This window comes from Petromyzon marinus, chromosome 29, assembly GCF_048934315.1.
Source record: "Petromyzon marinus isolate PM22_M1 ecotype Great Lakes invasive population chromosome 29, UKy_Petmar_22M1.pri1.0, whole genome shotgun sequence".
NCBI classification, from domain to species: Eukaryota; Metazoa; Chordata; class Hyperoartia; order Petromyzontiformes; family Petromyzontidae; genus Petromyzon; species Petromyzon marinus.
In genome coordinates, this window is record NC_133695.1 from 6,344,097 (window position 1) to 6,371,642 (window position 27,546).

A 27,546-nucleotide genomic window follows, 5' to 3' on the forward strand; every position below is an offset into this window, starting at 1 on the left:
ACGCTTCTCTCGCTTCTACCATGATTCGTGTTTCCATGAACTTCAGTCATTGATTTCTCCTCCCATGCTGAGGACTCGGTCTATCAGACTGACTGTTTCGTCTCAAGGACATAGTGTTCAACTACCATCCAGCACTCACTCACGATAACTCAACCACCCACTCACTCACACACCCACTCGCTCAAACACGCACTCACGCTCGCACATACCAGGCCTCCCGCACGGAGGAGAGCGGCACGGTCGCTCTCCAGACGTGTGGGCATCTTCAGGCCACCGTACTTCTTCCAGTAAGTCCAGCAGGCGGAGCACAGCCGGCACTGCATGTTGGGCGGCCCCCACGAGTACCACTGGCACGAACTGGCAGCTGCGTGGGGAGGGGAAGGCAGCACAACGCCATTGACCTTGAGTGCTACCACCTTTAGTTTTTCGTGACAATTTTATTGTCTTATTTTGTTTTATTCTCATTCTACGTGACTTTACCGAAAGAACCAAGAAGATGAATCCTTGCAGTCACGAAAGCTTTAAATCGAAATGTAACGCCATTGACGTTCGCTCGTGTCAAAGCAAAGGTAGAACATGGGGCCCAAACAACCCATCGACCGAAGAACGTCTGGTGTCGAACAGAACTGATAATAATGACAGAGCACACTTTATTTGAGCACTGTCCTGGTCTTCTTTTGCTGTATGGAAACAGCAACGTCAAGTTTTGATTTCCAGTCAAGAATAACATTGGACGTGAATTGAATGTATTGTAATTTAATGGAAAATCGGTAGAGTAAGATTTATTTATATTGGAAAGACCAGCTCTACGTTTTTCTTCACCCAATTTAAACACAGTAGAGCAGTGACACAGTTGTTAGCCCACTGCACTACAAACCCAGCGACCCGAGTTAAATTCCCAGCAACGTGGCTCTGCACCCGTCATGTCCTCTCCCTTCCCTTCACCAATCAACATTGACCAGCTTGAAGTATGGTCAAGCAACCCACATGACAGATAGGGTGTGGGAAAGCCTCCAATCAGCATTAGATTGATTCATAGCTGTAGATATATGAACACATTTTAACCTGGCCATTTCAACATTTCAGTCTATGCCTAGAGTGACCTAGAAACCAGTGAAAAGAGAAGGCCTGGGCGAATCGTTCTATGGCCTAATCCTCACCATGTAGCGAGCTTACACTGACAAGAACAAGCACTCCATCTACTGACGCTGCTGCTGCAGCTGCAGCAGTAACAACTCTAATAGCTGCTGCAGTGGCTTCTCAGAACCGCACGGTGGAGACACGACACCAAGCGCCCCCCTCGCCTGCGTCTTGCCCCAGCCACCGACTTGACACAAAGCCGACTGTCTCCCCCACCCGTCCACCCACCCGCGCCCTCGGGGCACTGAACACAAGCAACTTATCACCCAGACAGCCACTGCGCCATGTTACCATTACGCAGTGGGTGATTGCTTGCCTTGTCCCGGAAGGTCGAGGGGAGGGCTTGGCAGCAGCGCGGTGGAGGGAAAGGAGGATGTGCTGTCTGGTTGGGTAGGGTAGGCTTTGAGTAGCAAGTAATACAAAATGCTCGCCAATTCCCGCAATGATTGTCAACATCATCGGCAGCCAAGAACTACCCACTGCTGGATGAAGGCCACGTTCAAGCCAAGCCAATGCTATGTCTCATGGTCTTGTGATGTAACAATCTGCCCAGCTCCTGCACATAATCTGATTTCCGTTTTCATGGTAGATGTATTTGAGGGTATGTTTCCTCCTTTGTCTGCCGCTTCATTATTGCTCTCGACCACCGTATTATGTTCAATGTCCATGTTTCTAATCCAAATGTACAGTTGGTTATTTGAATAAGAGGTCACCAGGCCTGCAGAAAGCAGTGTATCAATCAATACGTTGCAATGAGACGAAGGGGCTTAGATAGCAGCTCTGCTGTGGAAGGTGTGCCTCAGCTGGCAAGAGCCAGGATGCCAGGACACGTTGTTTTAGTACTGGTTTTGTCTCCAAGCTGTGTGCAACCCTTTTCCTCAATTCGGCCAGTTTCTACAGGGCATATCACTAAAAGCAACGCATGTTTACAGCAAAGGTCCCGTTTGCATTGAATTGTGTTTTATGGGAATTATCATGACCACCCCCTACAGACAACCGGACACAGAGAGAGATATAGACAGAGCTAACGCATTCACACTTGAGAAAGCAGTTGGAATTCATTAAATAGTAAAAAAGCTCCGAGGCGACTGACCAAAGCAGCTTTCGCAGGCGCGTCCCACGCTGGCATTCTGCGGTGCCGACAGCACCAGGCCGATGGGTGGCGTGCCATTCGCCACCGCCGCTTTCACGGGAGTCGCCGCGATCTGGTTTGGGTTCGGCTTGTTGCTGTTGGGGCAGCAGATAGAAACAAGGATGTGCAGATCGGCGCGCTTGTAAAACGGTTACGACTGTGGATTTTGAAAGCAGGGGCGGGAAACCTTACCAGTACTGAGGGCCGAGTAGGACTTTCAAATTTCTTTGGCGGGCAAGCACACATTAACGCACACACCTCAGTCAATTCTGACTACTTTTCTCGCACTGTTGCCCGTCACAAGCACCTAAACAATGGTCTAAATGTCCAGGTGTGTATTATTTTCAGGGTGGGCTGCGATTTCAGTATTTATTCTGCCAAGCTTTCACTACGCACTACTGTGGGCACCTTCAAGAGTTTAAACCATACCCGGATTGAAATCGGTGGTGAAAACGTAGGCGTTAGACCGTTTGTGGGCACGGGATCTGGATTTATCGGGTAGCTAGTGCAGGTTCGTGGGTTAGTAGTCCGAGTTTGATGAAGATTCTAAGTCCGTTTTTTTGTGGGTGCGTGTTTTTGCCCTTACGGTGTTCGTGGTGCAGCGTGCTGGTCGACGTTGGGTTCAAGTGGTGTGCACCATGAATACTATCTGATAAGATGTTGCGTTTTTAAAAATCAGGCTTAAGATGTATTTTATAACATCTTTTATATATTTTCAACTAATGTGTATACTTTTTATTATTTTGCGAAACCCAAAATGTTATTGATGTCATGTTATGTTTACTTGTGAAGTGCTCTGTGACAATTTAATTATGAAGGGCGCCAAATTAAATAGAGATGGACGTACTTTAAACATTGAAATTCAAGTAAGCATTGAACGGCGTTCATCGACTGCCAATTATGAACTAATATTATACATTTCACATTACCATGGTAAGGATAGGTCTTTCCATTGGACAAACATGGCTGACTTTCCACAAAGTCTTGCTCATTCATTGTATGGATCTACTGCAGGATTTCAATGACCTGAGTCATCCCAGAACATGATTTGAACTTGTAACCTTTCAGTTTTAAGACAGGCACTGTCAAAATGTATCTACTGTTTGTATTTTTAATTCAATAGAAATATTTCATAGTCCAATCTCACAGGCAGCCTCACGTTTAAACTGGCCACTATGACATACTTTCACCATCCACCAGATCAGATATTCCAAAAGGTAGATCTTCTTCCCCACAATTAAAAACGCTACACAATTAGAAAAATAAAAACATAAATGCTTACGACATGAATATTTGCCAATTTGTAAAAAAAAACACAACAACACCTCTTTGGCACTTATAAATCCAGACTAAGCGAGTACCATTATACATACAGGGGAGCATTTAATTTTTCGTGAAAGATTCCAGCAATGAAAGCCCCCCTCTAGTTTCACCGCCACTAATTGTATGTCATGGGAATGCATTGCAATGAGCCTTCTACATTCCGTGAGAATTAGCTCCGTAATTGCCAAGACAAAGCTAAACAGTGGGAAATCTCATTACATTATTAAAACATCACACCTTTACGAATATTTCTGGGACCAAAACACTTCAGTTAATATTGTTGGCTTTAATTGTAAGAAGAATAAAAAATATCCACTGGGGTATAACAGTATCTTAAACACCCCAGTCGAAATTAAAGTGAAATTGGAAGGGTAGTCACTTGTATTGTTAAACAATAGTCATACACCAGCAACATTTTGAGAATCTATTCCCGATTCTGAGAAACCTAAACCGGTAATCGATGCCAAGTGGAATGTAAGTAATTAGCTTGCCGTTTGGTACGTACAAAAGAACAAACCGCACAGCGGACTCAATCGCTCACCATGTGGTACATTTGCCCTCATTTATCAGTTAAACGGTAAAGGTGCAACCCTGCAATTGCTTGCTTATGACACTGCTGGTGGATGAATCTCGACTAGAGAGAGCTATTAGAGGGCATTTGGTCTATTCTTCCATGCTGACCGGATGCCTTGGAAGAGGTAGGCATACCCATTTGTACTGCTGGGTGGACAGAGGCGGCGAGTGGAAGATTTAAGAAACTTTCCTTATTTTTTCTACTGGAGTGCCGGGAAATAGAAATGAACCAGCTAAAAAATCCCAGTGTGCTAACCATTACATCAATGCAGCTCCTGCAGTTTCTCAGTAAAAAAAAGTAGAACATCTTTATTGCGAGACATTTGCGCTAAAACCGATTTCAACAGCCCTCTTGGTCACTCACTAGTTGGGGATGTACACCTGCTTTAGCTTGCTCTCAGCCTCGGCTGCTTTGAGTCGCTTCTGAAATGCGCAAAGAATAAACGTATTAACATGTCAGTGTAGACCTGTCATCATCATCACGACCTCCATTATTATCACTATCATCGTCATCATTTTGAGACATTGTCTATACACCAGAACTGCTTTTTACGTTTAGTTTGTTGTCGTTTCCCTTTAGCACGGTTGGCTACATACGGTGCGAAAAAAGTTCAACATACATGCAGTCGATGAAAGGCCTCCGCACATAGTGTGTGCATCGTGGGTGGGGGGGTTATATGATGAAACGTCACCACGATCACCAGTGCGGGCTGGTGAAGCTGGGGAGCATTAATGTGTGAGTGGCAGCACTACAAATGCAGGTGAAACCGGTTGGGGCGGGTTACCTGTTGCACGTATCTGTCCGTTGTCTTCCACATGTAGTAATACTCGATAATGCTGCTCAACGTCTTCCATGGTAACTGTAGAACAACGAAAACGTTGTAGAAACTCAGATACACTTGCATCACTCCCTGTGACGAATCTATACTTATATATATTAAAACGATTTAGTTTTTGGTGTTTGTTCCACCGAAAAAAGATGGGGCTATAATAGGAACCAAGCGGAGGGGCTGTGGGGGGATAGATGAGAGAGGGGCATAGCCAGAGATGTACAAAGGGTGGGGGCAAAGAGAAGGAAGTTGGGAGGAGCTGTGAATTGAAGAAATGAAGACTCCTCGTTTATTTTTAAAGAGTCTTTTAAACAAAGGGCTCACCACAAAATGTCCACGGATTCCTACTTTGTTGAGGGCGATATTGGCACACAAAATAAAGATTGATTGATACAGAAGGATATGCCTGGCAGCTTATTATTTTATATAGTCGGTCAAATATTTTGTTGGTTAGATTACACCACAATTGTAATATATTTATGCAATGTGCATCTAAACTTGAGAAATGTGTAATGCTAAAGGAGATATAAAACATTGGTTTGAAAAGTGTCAATTCTTTACCTTGAGGGGGCAGTGACCATTTTATGTAACATACCGATCCGCAAAAATAGACATTTTCAGTATTTGAAATTAAACATTAGAGTGATAAAGCAACAATCAATCACTCAAATGCTCATGCAGAGGTTTTGTGTGTTCTCTAGAGTCGACTTAAGACTCCATAATCCTCCATAAAGTTAAATCCTGGGCCACCAATGTAGACTGAAGTAATACGAGCGCTACCATTGAATTTGAAGGTCCATGGATATACATTCTTAAAATTAAAGTGATAAATAATGTCAAATGTTGTTTTTAATCTTATATAGTACCTTAGTTTTAACCTGTCCTCAAATTTAAATAGAGATAGTCCTTGCCTATACATATCTGGCAGGTCACCAGCATTGCTTTAAGCAAGCTTTACTGCTGATAAAGCACTGCATTTTGTATGCCGGTCCAGAGTTCGCTTGGATTACAACCAATGCTGCTGAAAATATTCACTCCCGGATGGCCGTGCATGTGGCCAATGCGGTGTAAGACAAATTTAATTTTTAATGTGGAGAGACAAATATGGGAAGGAGGCATATTATCTGCTCATTTTGTTTTTCATTGCATATTGATCTAATTTCAATGGTTAGTACCTGGCCTGTTCTACATGCTTAAGTAGTTTAACTATTCATGGGTGTATTTTTTAAATAATCATCTCGTGTCTTCCTAAAAGATGAGTCTTGTGGTGAAATATTCTACTCAGATAATTGAGTGGGATATGACTTTTAAGTACAAAACTTTTCGTGTGATCTTTGTCTATATTTTGTTTAAATAAAAGTGTGGTAAACTTAAAAACACATTCCAGCGGAGGGAGCTGGTAGGAACGTTGGGTTGCTCGGTCAATGGCCAGGGTCAACGGCGGCGTGGTGTATTCCGCAAATATGCCCGACTGTGAGGGCGGGCACAAGCCGGTGTGAGTAGGTTAAACGTTGAGTTTTATAAGGGCACCACGGGGTGACCAGCCCCTCCCCACCCAGCCCCACCCCTCCCACCCAGCCCCACCCCGCCCCACCCCTCCCACCCAGCCCCACCCCTCCCACCCAGCCCCACCCCTCCCACCCAGCCCCACCCCTCCCACCCAGCCCCACCCCTCCCACCCAGCCCCACCCCTCCCACCCAGCCCCACCCCTCCCACCCACCCGCACCCCTCCCACCCGTCCCACCCAGCCCCTCCCCACCCCGCCGCTCCCCACCCTCCCCACCCTCTTTCCACCCTCCCCTCCCCACCCAGCCCCACCCCTCCCATTTTATCCGGGTGTCTGGATACACGTGGACAGACATCCACAGACATACACAATTAATCCCCTGCCTCCTGTGAATTAATCCCGGTTGGGCTTCCAGTCCACTACGTTTCCTACCAATATAACATTTATGATTTACATTTTGACCCTGAATCATGCAAATTCAGCAACCTCACGGTAGTGAGGTGGACAGGTGGTTCAGAGATCAGTGTGCTGAGCCGGCACTGCTGAGATCCTGGGAGAGTTTTAGCCAGCTGTGATTAAACTGGTTTCGCAAGTGTAACGAGTTGATGGGTTCGGCCCTGTCACCAATGACTATTAAAAACATGACAATGTTGCAATAATACATTTAAATTGGCTAAATATCGGTTTGATTATTATTCGACGAACATTATGTTAAGTGACAGGGTGGGTCGGAAAGTGCTGCCCTTTATTGTGTGGACCAGAGGTCACTTCAAGGTGTCTTAGAGGAAGCTCTGTGATATCTGCTTTTGCGGGCCGTTCTCCAACACGAAGGCGTACGTACTGCTCTACGAGGGATCCACGTTAGAGTCTCCGTCTCTTGACACGACACCGATAGCACAACCATGATAGAATTGTCCAAAGGAAAAAAGAAAAAACATAAAAATTAGAGGGCACAACATCACTCACAAAGTCCTGTCGGATGTCGTTGAAGTCTTTGCCGTATTTTTCGAGCGCCTCCTCAAAGAGGTTTGCTTCGGAGGCCGACCACTCCTCCATCTCGTCGCGACACAGCACGGGCCCGCCCTGCGGGACCAGGCTCGCGATCGCTTTGCTCAGGTCGTAGTCGTGCTTGTGCAGGGTGTCCATGGCGTGGAACTGCATGTGTTGCGTGTCGGGGTGACGGCGGATGAGCGGGAAGGGTTACACAAACATTTAAACAAAACGTGAAATGTTCTCCGATGTGTTTTTCAGCAGCATTCAATCAGTCAGTACCCATATATATGTCAATTGTGCATCCAGCGGTCTAAACGGGCACGCCATAGTTAGTCGATCGCCAGGTCGAGTGTAGAGGGTTAGAGTGTGGATACGCATACCTCTTCCGACACGTTTGGTCAATGTGGAAGAGTAGGCCAACTACCCTCTAGAGTTGAATCCCACGGAGGCCCTTCCGCCGGCAGTGGCCTGAGCCAGCAACTGTAGAGCCACACAACCACGTCTGGTGTTTTTTTCATCAGCTCGTCGATGACAAACTGTGGACATTTGTTGACGAATCTTGGTATATGGAATTTATTTAGCCATTTAAAGACTAAATGACCAAATAAAATGCAAAGACTTGAATAAACGTCCACAGGTTATTGGCAACTAATACTAAAAAGTACCAAAATGCTGATTTAATTGCATAAACACAAGATCCAGGTCCGTTTCAACACATTACATAAAATCCGTGATCTGGTTCCGTCTGTAAAAGATGTGATTCCGGACATACAGTACCCTGGTGTCTACAAACTAAGTTGCCTCTGTGGTAGTAGTCACATTGGAGAAACCAAACGCCATGTCTCGGACCGCATTCGTGAACACAAAGCAGACCTTAAACACGGTAGGACCAACACCTCGGCCGTGGCAGATCATTGTATAATTCAGTAGGCTCACATGACATTGACTTTTCCAAGACAGAGGTTCTTTGTAAGCCATCTGGCTACCATGAGAGATTCGTTCATGAGGCTATCCACATATACAAGCACAGAGACAATTTCAACCGAGAAGATGGATTCTGGCTTAGCAATCATTGTAAAGATTTGATAAACCATTTCAGGTCTTAATTGATTGTTCATGCTTACAGTGGCTTTCAGACAGCATACATTATAAAAAATTTCGTCTCCCCCATCCTCTTTTCAGAATATAGATGGACTAGTCCTGGGTAAACTGCCAAATCGTTGCGCATGGCGCTAACGTGTTTTTAAAATAAATAAATGCGCCGTTTAAAAATAAATTTATGCGAACCAACACACCTGAAGACGACCGTTTGAGTTATGGTCGAAACGTCGTGAGAATTGTTTATTGTTTTATATATATTTTATTATTTTGTTGTTTCTCTTCAACGTGACTTTACCGAAAAAACTAAGAATAAGAATTTTTATTGTTTTATATATATTATTTTAATGTTTTCCCTTCAACGTGACTTTACCGAAAGAGCTAAGAATATTAATTAACACTGTTTTTCAGGCTGTACCGCGTGTTGTATGGCACAATGTCCAATATTTTCCTCCATGTGCTGGTGAGAACTTCAAGAACTAAATTCAACAAACTGTTTGGCATTATTCCGAAAAACACACAGGCACAACCCGACAGCAACACAACATTGCAACACACGTTTGTTCATATTGGATTAGCTTTACCAGATATATAGTGCAAATACAAGTAATGCACTGGCCGGGAGTGTGTAAGGATATAATAAGTAAATCTCACAACATTCATTATTCATTCTGACTTATAACTGCTAAACTATCACAAGGTGATGGTTTGCATAAAGATCCTTTCAAAAACAGAGAGAAGGCAGAGAGATCGACTGACTTTACAGATCAAAATTGTACATTATAACATGGGGTTTACAAAGAAAATGTATTTATTTTAAGTTGGCAAGTGAACAGTTTTGAATTGACGTATGAATAGTTTCATATTGGTAGAGCGCCGAGTATCAAATAAATTCTTAAAACGCTGTAAAATAAAAAAAATATATGCATAAACTCATTTCAATAATAGAGTAAAATGATCAAATTTGAAGGCAGAACTGTATCGCTGGAAAGACAACTGACCAATGCACACCCCATTATTATTAGCTCTGGCGGCATTTATCTACGACTACAGCTTGCTATGACGAACCGCAATGGTCAGTCAGTTTTACTATAAAGTCAGTCAATATTTCTGCCTGTCCATTATCCTTTGAAGAAGGGCCATTGCCTGAAAAGAAAGTCTTAGAGGGTGATCCATGTACAGATAACACATTCATTTCCAATGACCCTCTTGCTTTCTTTGCAACAAGTGATTGATCATTGTGAAAGCGATGGCTCCATATCATACCCAGTAGTGTTTAACAAATGTGTCGAGATTGGCAGGCTATATATGGAGACATTTTAAAAAAAAATGTTGTTTCCTCTTTAATGTTTCCCGCTTATTTTAGTGAGTATATAAATGGATCACTGTTATGAGGCAGAGTTTATGACTAATGAGGTTAATTTATCTACGTGGGAAGGTAAAGCATCATGTACGTTTGGTGTTAATTTTTCTTAAATGTAGGTGGTAAAGTAAGGATGAGGAAGAAACTAAAGTGGGTGGATGGGTGGGTAGGTAGGTAGCTGGGTGGAGAGCAGGTGACAGACTAGGATGAGCTTGCAAAGAAAACGATGATTCAGAAGTTTTGGGAACAAGAGATGAAAATGCGAAGTGGGAAGACAAACGGTGAGAAACAGTTGTGGCAACGGATTTGAAGAACGCTTGCAAACACATACAATGTGGTAGTGGAAATATATTTATATCACGTAAAAACTGAAAGTACAGCATCATATATCGTCTCATTAGAAAAACTCCCAAGTTTAACCAAAGGGGCTTATTAAATATACTTTCTTACCTCTGCTTCTTGGTTTAAAAAACTTTGTTATTAAAAATGTAAAAAGTCAAAATTCCCTAAAGAAAAGGCAAATATCAAGACACCTAAAGGGCTCATTATTTGGTTGACATTGATTTCATGCATGGCATCCCATCTTCCTAAATTGTTAAATATTTTAAAAATCTTACTCTCACCCCCCCCCCCCCGCACACCATGCTCACATCATTAGCTTGTGGTTGTAAGGCAGGAGACTGGACAAAGAAGAACAGATGAATAGAACAAGGTGTTTGCCTACCAGCGTGATGTCTCTAGAGGCAGCAGCAGCGCTCATGTGAAGGCTCGGCTGTCTCACCGAGCTGCTGCAATCCAGGGCGCGCGCAAACGTGCCTACAGACCTGCATGTAGCAGAGACACACAGACAATGATCCCCCCCCCCCCATGTAGCCGAGACAGACTGTTGGGGAAAGTGCTGTTTGAAAGCACCTACCAAGATCAGCACAACGAACAAGGGTGTGGTGTGGCCAGACCACATCCGGTTGCCTTTGTCTGCCGAATGCCCACTGCACCAGGTACTCATTTAAGGCTATTTTGACCGAGGGGAAGCCAAGGACCGGTTAAAATATTCGTCACGGATGTTGGCCGTGAGCAGGAATCGAACTTGGGTCACCAGGTTCGTCGTGAAGTGCATTTAACCACGACAAGAACGCTATCCAAGCACGTGTAACACACACAACACGCATGTGCCTGCACATGCAAAGGGGAATATACACAAAAATGAGAAGAGTCAAAATTAAAATAATTAACCAAATTTGCTCAATCACTCACTTTCCTAATCAACATTTAGGTTTCTTATAAAATATTGATTTGCCGCTCCTTTGTCAATCCAAGGTTGGTTGAATGCTTTCCAATCCCGTGTTGGTCAGGGGGGTTGCTGGACCGTACTTCACCATGCTGGTCAGTGGGTTGAAGGGCCGGGAAGGGGAATGGCAACCCAGAACGAGTTCAGGTATTATTTGCCACTAATGTTAGCTGTGGCCAGAAAATCAGATTAAGGTGTCCAGGATCATAGCCCAATGCGCTCACCATTGCGTCACTGCTGTACCCCAACGATAGTATGCATGCAATAAGAGTTAATTTATTTCAACATGCATATATCACACTTGTGAAGAGCATAGGTTTATGCTTTAAGGCACGAACCTCCTTGTTGACCTATAACAAAAAAAATGTGTTCCCTTTTCAATAATCTCATAATGCCTTCACTGGCTGTTCAGCAATCTGAGATGTGGTCGCATTTCGATGCTTTATAAAGCCAAATTGTATTGCATGATTGTATTGTGTTATTACCATTCAGAGCAAGGTAAATTTATCACCTTTACACATGGTGTTTCTGGAGAATACTGAACACTCCCTTATATATAGTTAATAAAAATGGATGCTGCTCTGGTGTAATTGTTAGCACAATGGGCTTGAAATCCTGAACACAAAATAATCATTCGCGTCATTGTAAAGAATGTAAATAATGAAATAAATAAGCATAAAAACACCTCCGTCCCTATCTCTCTCTCCACAAAATAGTTTTTACACATCCCATCGCTCACACGGCCTTCTGGGAGTGATTAAATTCCATATCATTGGTTTTATACAAGCAAACTCTGAAATGGTTTCAACGTTTAGTGCCTCATCAGCAGAATCATGCTTGCCTAAAGCAATGCAGGTGAACTGCTAGACGTTTATATGCAAGGATCCTGTGTTAGATATGGGTCCTAGTTCGACGCATAACTATACAATTCATATGAGCTCCTGCCACGGCAGATTAAACAATGTTCACGTTTCTTAAATTCCCCCCCCCCCAACTACTAAACTTGATGGTGATGTGGCCTGGCGTAAGCGTATTTACCACTTGTTACAGAGGTTCGTGGTTGGATTCCAACAAGCAACCCTAGTTATTACTGCGGGTATATTGACCATACAATTAACCGTCTGCTTCACAGTGGATATGAAAGATCCCTTGGCATTATTTAGTATGCCACTGCGTGCCAGCGTCACAGCTCAAATGTGCCAAATTAAAAAAGATATACAAATCTAATTGTTCAAATGGGATTACGCATAGCAATCGTCACCCCAACCGGCAGACCAATGCCCAATTACAAGCCAGGTGTCGAGTCACCTTGTGTGCTGCATACTCGGGGTGTTCTTTCAAAAGTTTGAGACGAGATGTAACGTACGAAGCTTATCGGGTGTAAAGCACTCGCCACAGTATAAAGAGCGGTCTTTAAAAAAACCTAATAATAATTATGAATGTCCATACCTGGCAATGATGACCAGTATAAAGGGCGGTCTTTAAAAAACCCTAATACTTATTATGAATGTCCATACCTGGCAATGACGAGAAACTGATCAATGTGCCGCTGCATGAGTGGATTCTCCGGGTCCCAAACTCTCGCCTCCAGCTTCAGTTGGTCTCTGCAATCAGGCTCCCCTGTGGAACACACAGAATGCTCCATCATCCCTTGTCGCTCATCGAATAGTGTGTGCAAGCACACCTGCTCATAGTGGCATTTAACTGGTCAATCGACGTATACTTTTCTCAATATGAGCAATGAGGCAGTGGTCATTGCATATCTACAGCCCTTGTCCAAGTGGTAGAAATTCTATTTTCCTATGACAGGGGCATGTCTCTCCCAAGGACAACCACTGTTGACTTCTTCACAAAATGATAATTCATTTACAGTATATACCTCGGAGGAATGATGTGAACTGAATCAACCTCCAACGAGGATATCACTTGCAACCTTGCAATTGCAAGCCGCTCACTCTATTGTGAGCCACCAGGCTGGTGTAACTTACTGATGGTCCAGAAAAATGTCAGTGGCAATAATAACGTTTTGCACACTAGAATCTTTTTGCTGCTACCCTCTATTAATATCAACCCTTGGAACAGGCAATTTTGGTCCTAATCATTTTTTAAATAATAAATTATACTAATTTACGGTGCCTGTTAATATTACTGGATTGCCATCTCAGTCATGGCTTTATTTTTGTTCATAATTCACCACGCCGCTCAGTTCAGGTTGGTGAGGTGGGTGTCCATGGTTAGATATCACTCGCCTAGTTTTCAGAATATAAAATCAAAATTACATTTTACTGAATTACACATTCAAAATGAATTGCTCCTTAACTAATGTTCCAAGGATCAACATTGTCGAAGCCTTGCCACCAGCAGTGATGTGAGCAAGCATCTTCACGGCATATGGGAACTAAGCCCATCACCTGTTGGAGAATGCAATCTTAGCAAAATCACTATGAAAAACCCAGGCACATCCACACAGTTTAATTAACCGTAAACATAAATCCCAGCTTGCTGAATGTCTCCGTAATGTTATCTAGACAATCCAGGTGGCTGAAATGTCACCACACATGTATTTAATCCCAATCTCCGGTTACCAAACCGCTTGTGTCTCTTAAACAAAGACGCAGCACAAAATATGAATTAGATGTTATCGTGCAGATACGACAGTGTAATTGTCCGAGGCGAGTTTGAAAGCTTCGTTAATAAATTGATGCCCTTTATTTATAACCAGTTACGCGCCCACTGGGATCAGAAGTCTCTCTTCCAAAGGGTAGGTACAGCGGAACAGCAAATAACAAGGGATTCAAGAGACAAAAAAAGACTTAAAAAAGTAACTTTCAAGAAGGAACTTGTGGTGTCACTGTTGTGGTTCAAGGATTTAAATGTGATCCCTTGTCCACCTTCCCCCCTTTTTTCGTAGCCGGTGCCTGGGCCCTTCAGGCCCATGGGCCCCCGCTGCAATTGCACTGCCTGTGTACTCGTCAGCTACACCAACACTACATCCATATAACGAGGAGCTAATCTGTATGTATTTCCAGAAAACCCCTCTAAGACAACTCCACCAATTTAAATGAACGAGTCGTCCTTTAAAGGCTTATATGTAGTTCATGCAAATGAGCTAACCATTTTTATAAAATACTGACCCAATAATTCAGCTTAATGGCCCAATGTTACTTATCGGATGCACCATTTACAATAGCACAGGATTAGGCAAACAGTATTTAAAATTATACAAGAGATAGGTGCATTTATGTGAACATCTCTTTGAAACTGTTACACTTGCTTCACAAACGTACTCAGTAACATTATTGTTCTAGGTATTTAGTTATTATTATGGTACCCCATTTGTTATTTATGTTTTGTAAAATTCATGTCATGAAATTTGTTAATTAAATGAATCATTGTGGAGTCAATAAACTCTCTTAGAATCAATGTATTAACCATGAACAATTGAGAGGCTGGCCACCAGTTTATTATTCGGCAGACATATTGGCAGCAAAGATCTCTTTGCGCTTGCAGGTGGAAGTTGTACCATCGTTGAGAAAATCTGGGATGTCAGCTTGATAGCGGGGGCCAACGCGGATCTCCCCCTTATCTGCTAGGAGTGTCTTCTGAGTCGGATCGTAGACCAATGAGTAGAAGAAACAGTCCTGCGAGGTCAGTCCCCAACACAAACAGATCAACAGCACAGCAATCAATTGAACAAAAGATACCAACAGCAAAAACGTCGAAATAATTAACTGCATTTCTGTATTAAAATCAGTTTAACACGTTGGCTTTCGTGACAAATATCATCCATAATAGAGGTTTTTGGGTTATATCGCGTAAATATATGTGTCGTTAAAACCCGCCACCACCCGACACGGCCAACTAGTAAGGGTTGTCACGTTAACAGAACATGCCAATTCGTCAATAGTACAGCACACCGGTGTGTTGGAGAGCCAAGCCACAACATTTACAAACAGAGTACGAAGTTTCGCCAGTAATTACAACTCGCTTCATCAGGAGACAGCCAGATTTGTGGATAAGTCTTACTGTTTCGAAACACTGACGAATTGGCATGATCTGTTTACATAACAACCCTTACTATTTGGCTGTGTCGGGTGGTGGCAGGTTTTAACGACACATTTATATGTTTACACGATCTAACCCAAAAACCTCTATTATACATGTATTAAAATCATCATCATTTTGGTAAATTTCACCCATGGTCAATCCACTGCTGGAAGGTCTTGCGAAGCTGCCATCACCTCTCATGATCCTGCGATGTAATAATCTGACATCACACAAAATTATCTTATCGCTCCACTTTGTCGGTGGACGTCCTCTCAGATGTGTTCAATTCCTTGGCTAACACTCCGTTATTATTTTTGACCGTGGGCTATCATGCTTTTTCGCAACATCTCCCGTTCAACCTCAATTCTTGGATAATTTATTGTTTACCAGTTCAACATGTTCATAGTCAGACATGCTCAATCCACCCGTTGGATGAAGGCCTCCCCAAAGCCGTTGCCCATCTCCATATTCATTATCACCCAAAATGCTGGTCAAGTGCATTTATACTATTTTAATAGTTGGGTCATTTCCTCATACATTTGGTCTACTTCTTCATCATTGTTTAACAATTCACTTAGACAAAAAAAGATGCGTATGGTTTGACAAGTGTCCACTTATTGTTGACCACAGCATCAGACACACACCATTAAGCAAGGTGCAATATAATTCCACTAATTTAATTACAAAGGCTCAAATGTTGATTCTGACCCGAATACACATGCAAGAGGTTTCAGGGTGTGTTTTATTAGCCTCTTTACAACGAGGACCGTAAACTGTTCTAATGCCAAGCCCCCCCCCCCCCCATCCCTTCCAGGTGCAGCCAATTGATAATTGGATACTTTCAAAGGGCTATTTAACTGCACTGCTTGCGAGAGCCACATTGGACGCGATTATCAGCACTCTGCAACTGAATGATAGATGGTGTGTGACTGTACGTTTTCAGATGGGGTCTTTGTTGTGCATTTTAGCATTAAACACGGTCATAATGGACCCCTTCGGTGAAGCACGTTTGAAGAGCGGGGAGGGGGTTGCACGCTCCGTCCACTAATTTGCACGGAAATAAACAATCCAGTGACTGTTTGCAAAAAAGCGTAGGGCAACCGCGCATTATGGTCAAATACGGTGGCACACTCACAAAGGTTAAATTATCTGAATCCTCCGAGGTGGCTGATTGGCCCAGGGTGCTCAGCTGACGATGCTGAGATCCTATGTTCAAATCTAGGCAGCAGCCTGTGATGATTAAATTGGGCTCTCAATCGAATGTAATAAATTGATGGTGTCAGCCCGGTTACCAATGACTACATACAAAAAAGCCTGGTGTGTGAAATGTTTAATGATATCACGGTGTATTAACACGAGTTGAAAAAAAACCAGGCTTATGAGGTGGCAGGGTGGCTCAAAGGTCAGAGATTGTGAGCTGGCACTGATGATTTAATGGATTCGAAATCAAGGTTTTATCCACCTGCGATTAAACAGGGTTTTCAAGTGATTATCTCAACTAGGTCGACAACGAACGCTAACAAAGACATCACATTAAAATACGTGCTGCACTTAATTTGGCTAAATTACAGCTGTGATCAGTAAAAATATCGGTTTCACTGTTATGCGCCAAATATAACTCTGTGGCAAGGCGAGTAGAAAAGTGATGCCCCTTAACCTGTGGATTAGACATCAGTTTAAGGGATCTGCTTCTGTGGACCGTTTTCTAATACAAGGAGTTGGTTGCACTGCTCCGTAACGTTCCAAATGGATACATTGCCTGATGAAAAGACGCTGATAGCATAATCAGGATAACAATTTGGGAGATAGGCGTTTTTACATAACTATTCTAAAAATGTCAACTTGTAACATGCACGGTATATAATTACTCTCAAAAGAGAAATAGAACGACTCAGAGGCGCGAGTCACGTGGTGAACTGGCAAAACCATTTCCCAAGCTCTATGGCCTTCTATATGAAGGTGTTATTGGCCAATTAATGTGTATACATGTGGAAATCAGAAGCAATTAGAGAAACCCCACGCGTACAAGGGGGGAATACGCTATGGAACAGATCGAGTCCACATTATTCTGTACCACCACCTCTTTGATGCCCATTTCTGCGATTCACAAACAATCACCTCTCCATAGTGCTGGATTACTGTTTTGTGCCACCACTGCTCAGTGATGGTGGTGCAAGCCTGTAATTATATTTTTTATTATCCCCTCCTCACAAATGCCTGGTAAGAGCCGGCCATTGCTGCAGTTAAGATATTGGTATAAATCGCTGCGGGCTCAAAGCTGGTATGTGGCAACGGCTGTCATATCGATGGTGGTATCATCATTCATTGAGCACAAATGTTCTGGATGGTAAATTAATTGTGACAATTAAATGCCAATCAAAGTTTGAAGAGAAAAAAAACAGAAAATGAAAGAGCTGTTTACCTCCTTGTCCAGGTACGAATTCAGAGCCTCCGTTTCATTAAGTAAAGTCACTCGGCATTTCCCTCTGCAAGAAAAAAACACTAATATTTCAAAGATGGCATAAAATACAAACCAGACATTGCACCAAAACCAATATGTAATACATATACACATACAACCCTTTTTGAGTACCCACTGCTCGATGAGGGCCTCCCCATGCTTTGCTCATCATGACCATATTTCACCACGCTGGTCAGGGCATGTTGGCGAAGGTAGGAGCATACATATGGAAGCACAGAAGTACAGAACAATGGAATTTGCTGCACTGCCCTCTGCTGGCCACCACATAACACCGCAAGCCCTATGACAACTTGTGCAGGGTGGTCATGCACAATCTAAGCCTCATCTAGATTCAAACTTGCTTAGCTTTCGAGCTTGACCTTTCACCAAATCACCCAGAATCTATAATGCGCAACACAACTGCGAATGGTCGGGAGTCCACCACACTAGAAACTCACCTCAATGTAAACACAATGCATCATACCTAAACATGTAAAATAAATAAAAGATATATTTATACATCCAAACCGTGTACACATGTATTATATATGCACTCTACTGTGTAACAGCCGACTTACTGAACGCGACACTAAAAAATTTATTGAACATCTGTGCCAGAATTCGGCATCTGTATAATCATCGGCATCACAGGCACAGAAAGGAGGGCACACGTTTTTTTCTGTCCTGTGTAGCGCGGGGGCAAATAGAGTGAGAGACTCTGAGCTGCCCAGCCTCCCACTTGTTTTCTTTTCTTTGCAAAATGGATGCTCTGCTGTTGCACAATTGTTCTTAAGAGAGCCCTAACAAAAATATTCCTATCTTGAACAAATATATAATATAATCCGCAGACAATTAGGGTAAATAATTAGGTTTCCGATACATTAATGTTACAATGACAACAATGGTACAAGGTTGCTGGGTGTTTTTAATGATCTATTTACACTTGCGCTCACATTGGCGTTCATCACCAAGATCCTGTGTAAATTTACGGCAAACCCATTTATACTACTGGGTGGACAGAGGGGTTTCAGAAACCAGCCTCATTGTTCCAACGGTCACGAGAAGAGAAAAAAATCGAACCAGCAACCTCTGAACTAGAAGACCAGTGTGCTAACCACCACACACCACGGCAGCTTCCTTTATTTATCAGTCAAAACAATTTTAATGTTACGTTTGTTACAAGATATTCCTATGTGTGCGACAAACCAGTATTATTTTTTTTACATGTTTTGTTGATGCGTTACCGGTCATACAAATACAACAATTTTAATTATGCTATTCATGATACATGTTTCATCTCTACCGTGAGGCACATCGACAGTGAGGGAAAAAAGTTTTTGATCCCCTGCTGATTTTGTACGTTTACCCACTGACAAAGGAATGATCAGTCTATAATTTTAATGGTAGGTTTATTTGAACAGTGAGAGACAGAATAACAATAACAAAATCCAGAAAAACGCATGTCAAAAATGTAATCAATTGATTTGCATTTTAATGAGGGAAATAAGTATTTGACCCCCTCTCAATGAGAAAGATTTCTGGCTACCAGGTGTCTTTTATACAGGTAACGAGCTGAGATTAGGAGCACACTCTTAAAGGGAGTGCTCCTAATCTCAGCTTGTTACTTGTATAAAAGGCACCTGTCCACAGAAGCAATCAATTAATCAGATTCCAAACTCTCCACCATGGCCAAGACCAAATAGCTCTCCAAGGATGTCAGGGACAAGATTGTACACCTACACAAGGCTGGAATGGGCTACAAGACCATTGCCAAGCAGCTTGGTGAGAAGGTGACAACAGTTGGTGCGATTATTCGCAAATGGAAGAAACACAAAAGAACTGTCAATCTCCCTCGGCCTGGGGCTCCATGCAAGATCTCACCTCGTGGAGTTGCAATGATCATGAGAACGGTGAGGAGTCAGCCCAGAACTACACGGGAGGATCGTGTCAGTGATCTCAAGGCAGCTGGGACCATAGTCACCAAAAAAACAATTGGTAACACACTACGCCGTGAAAGACTGAAATCCTGCAGCGCCCACAAGGTCCCCCTGCTCAAGAAAGCACATGTACATGCCCGTCTGAAGTTTGCCAATGAACATCTGAATGATTCAGAGGACAACTGGGTGAAAGTGTTGTGGTCAGATGAAACCAAAATGGAGCTCTTTGGCATCAACTCAACTCGCTGTGTTTGGAGGAGGAATGCTGCCTATGACCCCAAGAACACCATCCCCACCGTCAAACATGGAGGTGGAAACATTATGGTTTGGGGTGTTTTTCTGCTAAGGGGACAGGCCAACTTCACTGCATCAAAGGGATGATGGACGGGGCCATGTACCGTCAAATCTTGGGTGAGAACATCCTTCCCTCAGCCAGGGCATTGATAATGGGTCGTGGATGGGTATTCCAGCATGACAATGACCCAAAACACACGGCCAAGGCAACAAAGGAGTGGCTCAAGAAGAAGCACATTAAGGTCCTGGAGTGGCATAGCCAGTCTCCAGACCTTAATTCCATAGAAAATCTGTGGAGGGAGCTGAAGGTTCGAATTGCCAAACGTCAGCCTCGAAACCTTAATGACGTGGAGAAGATCTGCAAAGAGGAGTGGGACAAAATCCCTCCTGAGATGTGTGCAAACCTGGTGGCCAACTACAAGAAGCGTCTGACCTCTGTGATTGCCAACAAGGGTTTTGCCACCACGTACTAAGTCATGTTTTGCAGAGGGGTCAAATACTTATTTCCCTCATTAAAATGCAAATCAATTTATAACATTTTTGACATGCGTTTTTCTGGATTTTTTTGTTATTGTCTCTCACTGTTCAAATAAACCTACCATTACAATTATAGACTGATCATTTCTTTGTCAGTGGGCAAACGTACAAAATCAGCAGGCGATCAAATACTTATTTCCCTCACTGTATGGTGAATTTTGGCCGTTTAAACCACCGCTTTCTGTTGTCACCTGATGTGCGTGGCAGGCAGGGATTCAAGCTGGCGCGACAGGAAGAGCTCCCGGTGCTTCAGCTGGTGTCGTTGCTTCTCTGTCAGGTCCTGCGCCGTGGTGTCCTCCATCTCCTCCTCCAGTTCCTCTGCCGAAACAGGAAAAAGTGAGACCATTTAAGCTCGCATCACTGACTCGTCACTATGATCATCATTTACCAGACATGATCGACCGACTGCTGGACGAAGGCCAAACCCAAGCAATTGCCATTTCACATGGTCTGGCATTGTAACAGTCCACCTAGCACCCATATGAGTATCATTTCACTGCTCCATATCCATGGTGGACATCCTCTCCCACGGCTGGCACTCAGTTATTATTCTTGACTTTCACGACAAAGGATGGATGATGAAGGGCCTGCAATCCCCACTCCCTCTCATCGTCTTGTATTCACCCAAAAGCTATTGCTTTGTCACTCAAGAGATGACAGTGAGGCTGTGGTAGTGAGCTGTTCATCCATTAAACATTTTTTTCTCACTCTCCAGGTCAAGTCACTCCCTCTCACCAAAAACCCTCCTTTTGGAAATGGCGAAGTTTTTTTGTACGCAGATATTTTGGTGTATTGTTAATGCCTGTACTGCTCTTGCTTTGCAAGTTACAACCAAAGATGAAACCATCTTTCAACCGATTAATATTAGTATGACTGACCAAATCACCTAGAATGTGCCCAATGTCATCAGAACTCAGAAGCTAAGCAGGCTTGAACCCCCATAACGTTTCGAAGAGTGACTGCCATGCACGCCAGGCTTTAATAGGCAGAGACATAGCTATGATACTTTGATTTCCAGATTCAGGAACCTGCACTGACCAATGTGGTGAAGTACAGTGAGGGAAAAAAGTATTTTATCCCCTGCTGATTTTGTACGTTTACCCACTGACAGAGGAATGATCAGTTTATAATTTTAATGGTAGGTTTATTTGAACAGTGAGAGACAGAATAACAACAACAAAATCCAGAAAAACGCATGTCAAAAATGTTATAAATTGATTTGCATTTTAATGAGGGAATAAGTATTTCACCCTCTCTCAATCAGAAAGATTTCTGGCTCCCAGGTGTCTTTTATACAGGTAACGAGCTGAGATTAGGAGCACACTCTTAAAGGGAATGCTCCTAATCTCAGCTTGTTACCTGTATAAAAGACACCTGTCCACAGAAGCAAACAATCAATCAGATTCCAAACTCTTCACCATGGCCAAGACCAAAGAGCTCTCCAAGGATGTCAGGGACAAGATTGTACACCTACACAAGGCTTGAATCGGCTACAAGACCATTGCCAAGCAGCTTGGTGAGAAGGTGACAACAGTTGGTGTGATTATTCGCAAATGGAAGAAACACAAAAGAATTGTCAATCTCCCTCAGCCTGGGGCTCCATCCAAGATCTCACCTCGTGGAGTTGCAATGATCATGAGAACGGTGAGGAATCAGCCCAGAACTACACGGGAAAATCTTGTCAATGATCCCAAGGCAGCTGGGACCATAGTCACCAAAAAACAATTGGTAACACACTACGCCGTGGACTGAAAACCTGCAGCGCCCGCAAGGTCCCCCGGCTCAAGAAATCACATATACATGCCGGTCGGAAGTTTGCCAATGAACATCTGAATGATTCAGAGGACAACTGGGTGAAATTTTTATTTAAAGCTTTCGTGACTGCAGTGATTCATATTCGTGGTTCTTTCGGTAAAGTCACGTTGAAGGGAAACAATAAAATAATAAAATATATATAAAACGATGTTATTTTATTGTTTTCCTTCAACGTAACTGGGTGAAAGTGTTGCGGTCAGATGAGACCAAAATGGAGCTCTTTGGCATCAACTCAACTCGCCGTGTTTGGAGGAGGAATGCTGCCTATGACCCCAAGAAACATGGAGATGGAAACATTATGCTTTGGGGGTGTTTTTCTGCTAAGGGGACAGGCCAACTTCACTGCATCAAAGGGATGATGGACGGGGCCATGTACCGTCAAATCTTGGGTGAGAACATCCTTCCCTCAGCCAGGGCATTGATAATGGGTCGTGGATGGGTATTCCAGCATGACAATGACCCAAAACACACGGCCAAGGCAACAAAGGAGTGGCTCAAGAAGAAGCACATTAAGGTCCTGGAGTGGCATAGCCAGTCTCCAGACCTTAATTCCATAGAAAATCTGTGGAGGGAGCTGAAGGTTCGAATTGCCAAACGTCAGCCTCGAAACCTTAATGACGTGGAGAAGATCTGCAAAGAGGAGTGGGACAAAATCCCTCCTGAGATGTGTGCAAACCTGGTGGCCAACTACAAGAAGCGTCTGACCTCTGTGATTGCCAACAAGGGTTTTGCCACCACGTACTAAGTCATGTTTTGCAGAGGGGTCAAATACTTATTTCCCTCATTAAAATGCAAATCAATTTATAACATTTTTGACATGCGTTTTTCTGGATTTTTTTGTTATTGTCTCTCACTGTTCAAATAAACCTACCATTAAAATTATAAACTGATCATTTCTTTTTCAGTGGGCAAACGTACAAAATCAGCAGGGGATCAAATACTTTTTTCCCTCACTGTATAGTCAACTAACCCACACCAGGAGAGTTCTCATTCAGCAGTGGACTGACAAAAGGCTGCACATGTCCATGGCAGTATGATATCGATATTATAATATATATATCGCTGGGGTGGCGTATGTACTTTGGCACTGGCATATACCACCAAAGTCTCACACTGACCAGTAGGATGAAGTATGGTCAATAAACTCCCACGAGGGGAGGCCACATCCAGCAGCAAAATAGATAAAAGGCTGTACGTGTAAAAATGTACATACAGTGGTGGTGGAGTGTACACTTGAGCCCAAGGCACATACCACCCCCACTCCACCACAGCAAATGTTGTAAACCAGAACATTGGAGCTCCTGAAAGAGCTGCCCCTTTAAAAGGGTTTCCCAGACAATGCGTCGCCCTGCCACCCATTAAAAAGTGCCTAGTGCTTAAGCAAGTACTACAAGTGTTTATCGGTTTAGACTTTACAGCCTATTATTGGTCAGCAAGTCTGGGTAAAGACCACTGGAGTCATGTGGTCTGGAGTGCAATGCCACCCACTCACAATCATTATCAATCCAACATCATCGACCATGATCAATCCACCATCAGTCCAGGAAGGCAATCGGTCAGTATCCTATATTTTTCTAGGAGATTAAATAAACCCGTTGCGACACATGAACCAGTGTGTCTATTGCAACGGTGACCTGGGTCAACAAGGCCTATATGCAACTATATTTAGAAAACAATAAAAAGCATTTACAAAAATGGAAAAGCTATATTGAGCTGACAATAATAAAGTACCAAAACAGAAGGGCAGTAAGGTGTGTAGAAATGCATTTTCCAATGTTATTCACAGTGACATTCGAAGATATTCTCTGACAATGCATTGGAGAAACAAAAGGCATAAATATATCATGGAGAAAACAGAAGCCATGTTGGATTTCTGACAATGCAGTCAATAATATATATTTTTACTTGGAAAAAACAAATGCATCAATGTATTATTATGCTTGTTTCGCCAGGAAAGCCTCACTGTGTCTCAAGTCTATTTTTCAGGAGGGGCCTGATAAGTTTTAGAGGGGGGGGGGGGGTGTTGCTCTGTTTAATCCCAAAAGAGTAATTTGCAGGTAATTTCTCAGCACTGGGATGTTTGACCAATACCAGTTATATCGTGTTTTTTAGCTATCTATGAAAAGAAAGTGGGGAACTCTGGAAACGCATGGAGAACAGGAAAAGAACATACAAATCACCACACGGAAAGATGACCTAGTCGGGAATCGAACCCACAAACGTATTGCTGTAGGGAACAAGCGTTACCACTGCATCACCCTGCCGCCCCAATCGCCGAGGCACACGAACACACGCAGCAGGGTGAGAATCCGGATGAAGCGCAACAGCCAACGCACAGAGATAAGCAGCTGTAGCAGGCGTTGGTGCCAACGCACTAGGCTGAATGCACCATATCAAAATCCTCACAATTACCTAATTATACTTAATACTGAATTAATGTGTATTTTTTAGGGACTCGGTCAAAAGGGACAAAAGTCAGCATCACCATACCGCACTGATGAATCCACAGGCTCAACAACAACAAAAAATGAATGTTCTTAACTGCCAAAAAAGGGGTGCCAAACTTGCTTTATAGCCCTACCAGTCAGTTGACGACGATTGTAAAATTCTCACCATGGCTACCAGAGGTAAAAGCACGGGAATAATAAAACGTGAATACTACTGCCCCAGTGATAATGCGCAAATCGGTAGAGGCACTTAACAGCCATTCTGAATGTAGCGCTTGACCTAGTATTTTCAAAGCACCATTCCTCTTCTATGAAATGGGCCAGGTCTCTATGCAACAGGTAATGAGCACCCAACAATCGCCAGTTTTGAGATACGGTAGTAATTAGATGCGTTACAAATTCAAGATTTTCTACATTTGGCACTCTGTGAGGCAACCACTGAACTTTCCTCTATCTTAAAAAAAAGTCACTTTGAATTTTCCGTGTCAATTATTGTTCATGGTGTTGTTTGCCCAGTAAAGCCTCACTGAATTCCAAGACCTTATCAGAAGGGTCCTGCAATGGGATGGTTGGTGAAATCTACATTATGTAATTATATCAATAAATTTTAATATTTAATTAAATGTTCCTTTTTATATTTCCCTTCAAACATTCACTGATGTGAAACATCTCATTTGCAAAGGTGTCCATTAATGATTCCATTACCATATTTTCCAGATTATAACATGCTCCGGAAGTAAGATGAATACCAAACTTGTGTCCGGTGTCAATAAACTGATACAAAACTGGCCACACACACTCACCAGATTAAAATATACACACTCGACTTTTTCTTTCAAATTAAAGTAGAAAAACATGTCTTCTAATCAGAATAATGCAGTAAACATGGGAAGAAATCCAGAATACCCAGAGAAAAATCAAGTTTACAATGGAATAACACTCAAAGGTCAAGGAAACATGTTGCCTGGCCAGATCATAGCATAGCAAGTTTTGGAGTTTCACAAATCTCTACATGACCCAACAACCCTTGCAGACAAAGCATGGCCCTTGTTCACATTGGGCGAGGTAAATAAATTTAACTTAGGTGGAACACAAAACTGAGATCTAGTTGCACCACTCTGAAAGCCCTGAATTTAATGATTTTCATCAGCGTTAGGAGTGGCTGTTGTCAATAGCAATGTAAGCATTACCAGCATATGAAAAAGACAAAATAAACCACATGCACTGGCAGAGCCAATTATGTGCCCATATTTCAGCAAAGGGCAGAGAACTCACAGTTATTACGACCAGTGCAGCTGTTATTATAAAGAAGCTTAGAGCGTAATTATGCTAAACGCTCAGGACTTTCTGTTTCATATGGAAAGAAATGTGCTAATTGTGTAATGCTGTGTAAACATAAAAACACGAAATAATGACCCCAAGTTGGGACAATTAAAACATGAATATCCCAACGAGCGTAAACAAAGCTGTGATAGTCCACAGTCCCTTATCCTGTCATAAACGGTAAATATACAGCCCATTTGTCATTCCAGTGCTTGATGATGGCCTCACAATGCCATGCAGGCAGTCAGGGGTTATTTCACCATGTTTCACCATGCTGGTTGTTGCGGGTTGGTAAAGCTAATGTGGGGTAAAGAACAATGTATTTTGCTGCTCTGCCCTCTACTGCCCACAACACCTACGATACCTCTTTAATATAACTATATCCAGGCTCAAACCTGTTTAACTTCCTAATGTCTGGTGGGTCGCATTTTGGGTGATTTGATCATAGGCAATACACAGCAAAGTGCACACAACCCCCATCTCAATGGCCAGCACGACGTAAATTTCACTGGGCTACCCAAGCTCAAACCTGCTTAGCTTATGAGGTTTGACGGGATCTGGTGCATTATGGGCGATTTTGTCATAGGCAATAAACACCCAAGTGCACACCACTCCAACCCAAATGGACAGCACTAAGGAAATGTCACTGCGTCATAGCTTGCTTTGTTGAGACATGAAAAAGAAACTCTCCTAGCCACATCTAAACGTGTCCCAGTGTGCCACCTATCCAAACAACCGGTACCCTTGCTACTACTGGGCAGTGACCTTTTCTAGATCGGGATGATAAACCCTACTCGGAGAAAGAAAGGAAAACTGTCCGGCTAACGCCTACTCCTGTGCATGTTACTTTGCCCCGCAAACAAAAATGTACGTTACCTCAAGAAAATAAATTACTGTACTGTAATAAAACATAAATTCAGTACATAACAGTATGCCTGCCTGGGTTGGGACTATCCTTCTATAAAAAGGTGACGGTTTAATATTGTTGTTAATCTATGCCTAACAGCAAGCGGGCTGTTGGGATGTCACGTGTCGTGTGAGGTCGTTAACGTGGAGCAGATATCATTAAATTTATATTCTACACGTAAATGAGTGTAGAGGCATGAGCAGTCAACAAACATATATACATAGACACACTATTTTATACAATAAATTACAAAGAGACTACAGCACTTTAAGGATTCTTCAGGTTGAAAGCTATTGCCAAAGGCTCAGAGAATGAGACTAAGGCACATTTTAGGATATTTAGGGATCAATATTAATGAGACTCAGAAAGCAAATATCGTGAGCTGCATAGCCATTTTAAATCGCCTAGTAAATAAAATAACCAGTTACTGGAACAAATATTATAAGAGCATATCGAGCCAAATCTGATGGTTCATATAAGAGTGATCCAGCGCTTCTGAGACGAGAGTTGGTGCATCACGAAGATTTGTG

The 27,546-nt window shown here is 42.8% G+C and overlaps 1 protein-coding gene across 6 annotated transcripts in view; it reads right to left on the reverse strand.

Annotated features, from left to right (window-relative positions):
- The window catches only part of LOC116947294 (metastasis-associated protein MTA1-like), a 67,726-nt gene that overhangs the window by 22,245 nt on the left and 17,935 nt on the right, over positions 1 to 27,546 (reverse strand). For all 6 annotated transcript variants that reach the window (XM_032962853.2, XM_032962852.2, XM_032962851.2 and 3 more), the window contains exons 4-13: positions 20,716 to 20,842; positions 17,718 to 17,781; positions 14,772 to 14,889; positions 12,766 to 12,868; positions 10,685 to 10,784; positions 7,473 to 7,661; positions 4,954 to 5,028; positions 4,533 to 4,591; positions 2,234 to 2,367; positions 210 to 364 (exon numbers count right to left, since the gene is read on the reverse strand). In XM_032962853.2, coding sequence (XP_032818744.2) covers positions 210 to 364; positions 2,234 to 2,367; positions 4,533 to 4,591; positions 4,954 to 5,028; positions 7,473 to 7,661; positions 10,685 to 10,784; positions 12,766 to 12,868; positions 14,772 to 14,889; positions 17,718 to 17,781; positions 20,716 to 20,842 — 1,124 coding nt within the window. The remainder of the gene's footprint in view (positions 1 to 209; positions 365 to 2,233; positions 2,368 to 4,532; positions 4,592 to 4,953; positions 5,029 to 7,472; positions 7,662 to 10,684; positions 10,785 to 12,765; positions 12,869 to 14,771; positions 14,890 to 17,717; positions 17,782 to 20,715; positions 20,843 to 27,546) is intronic.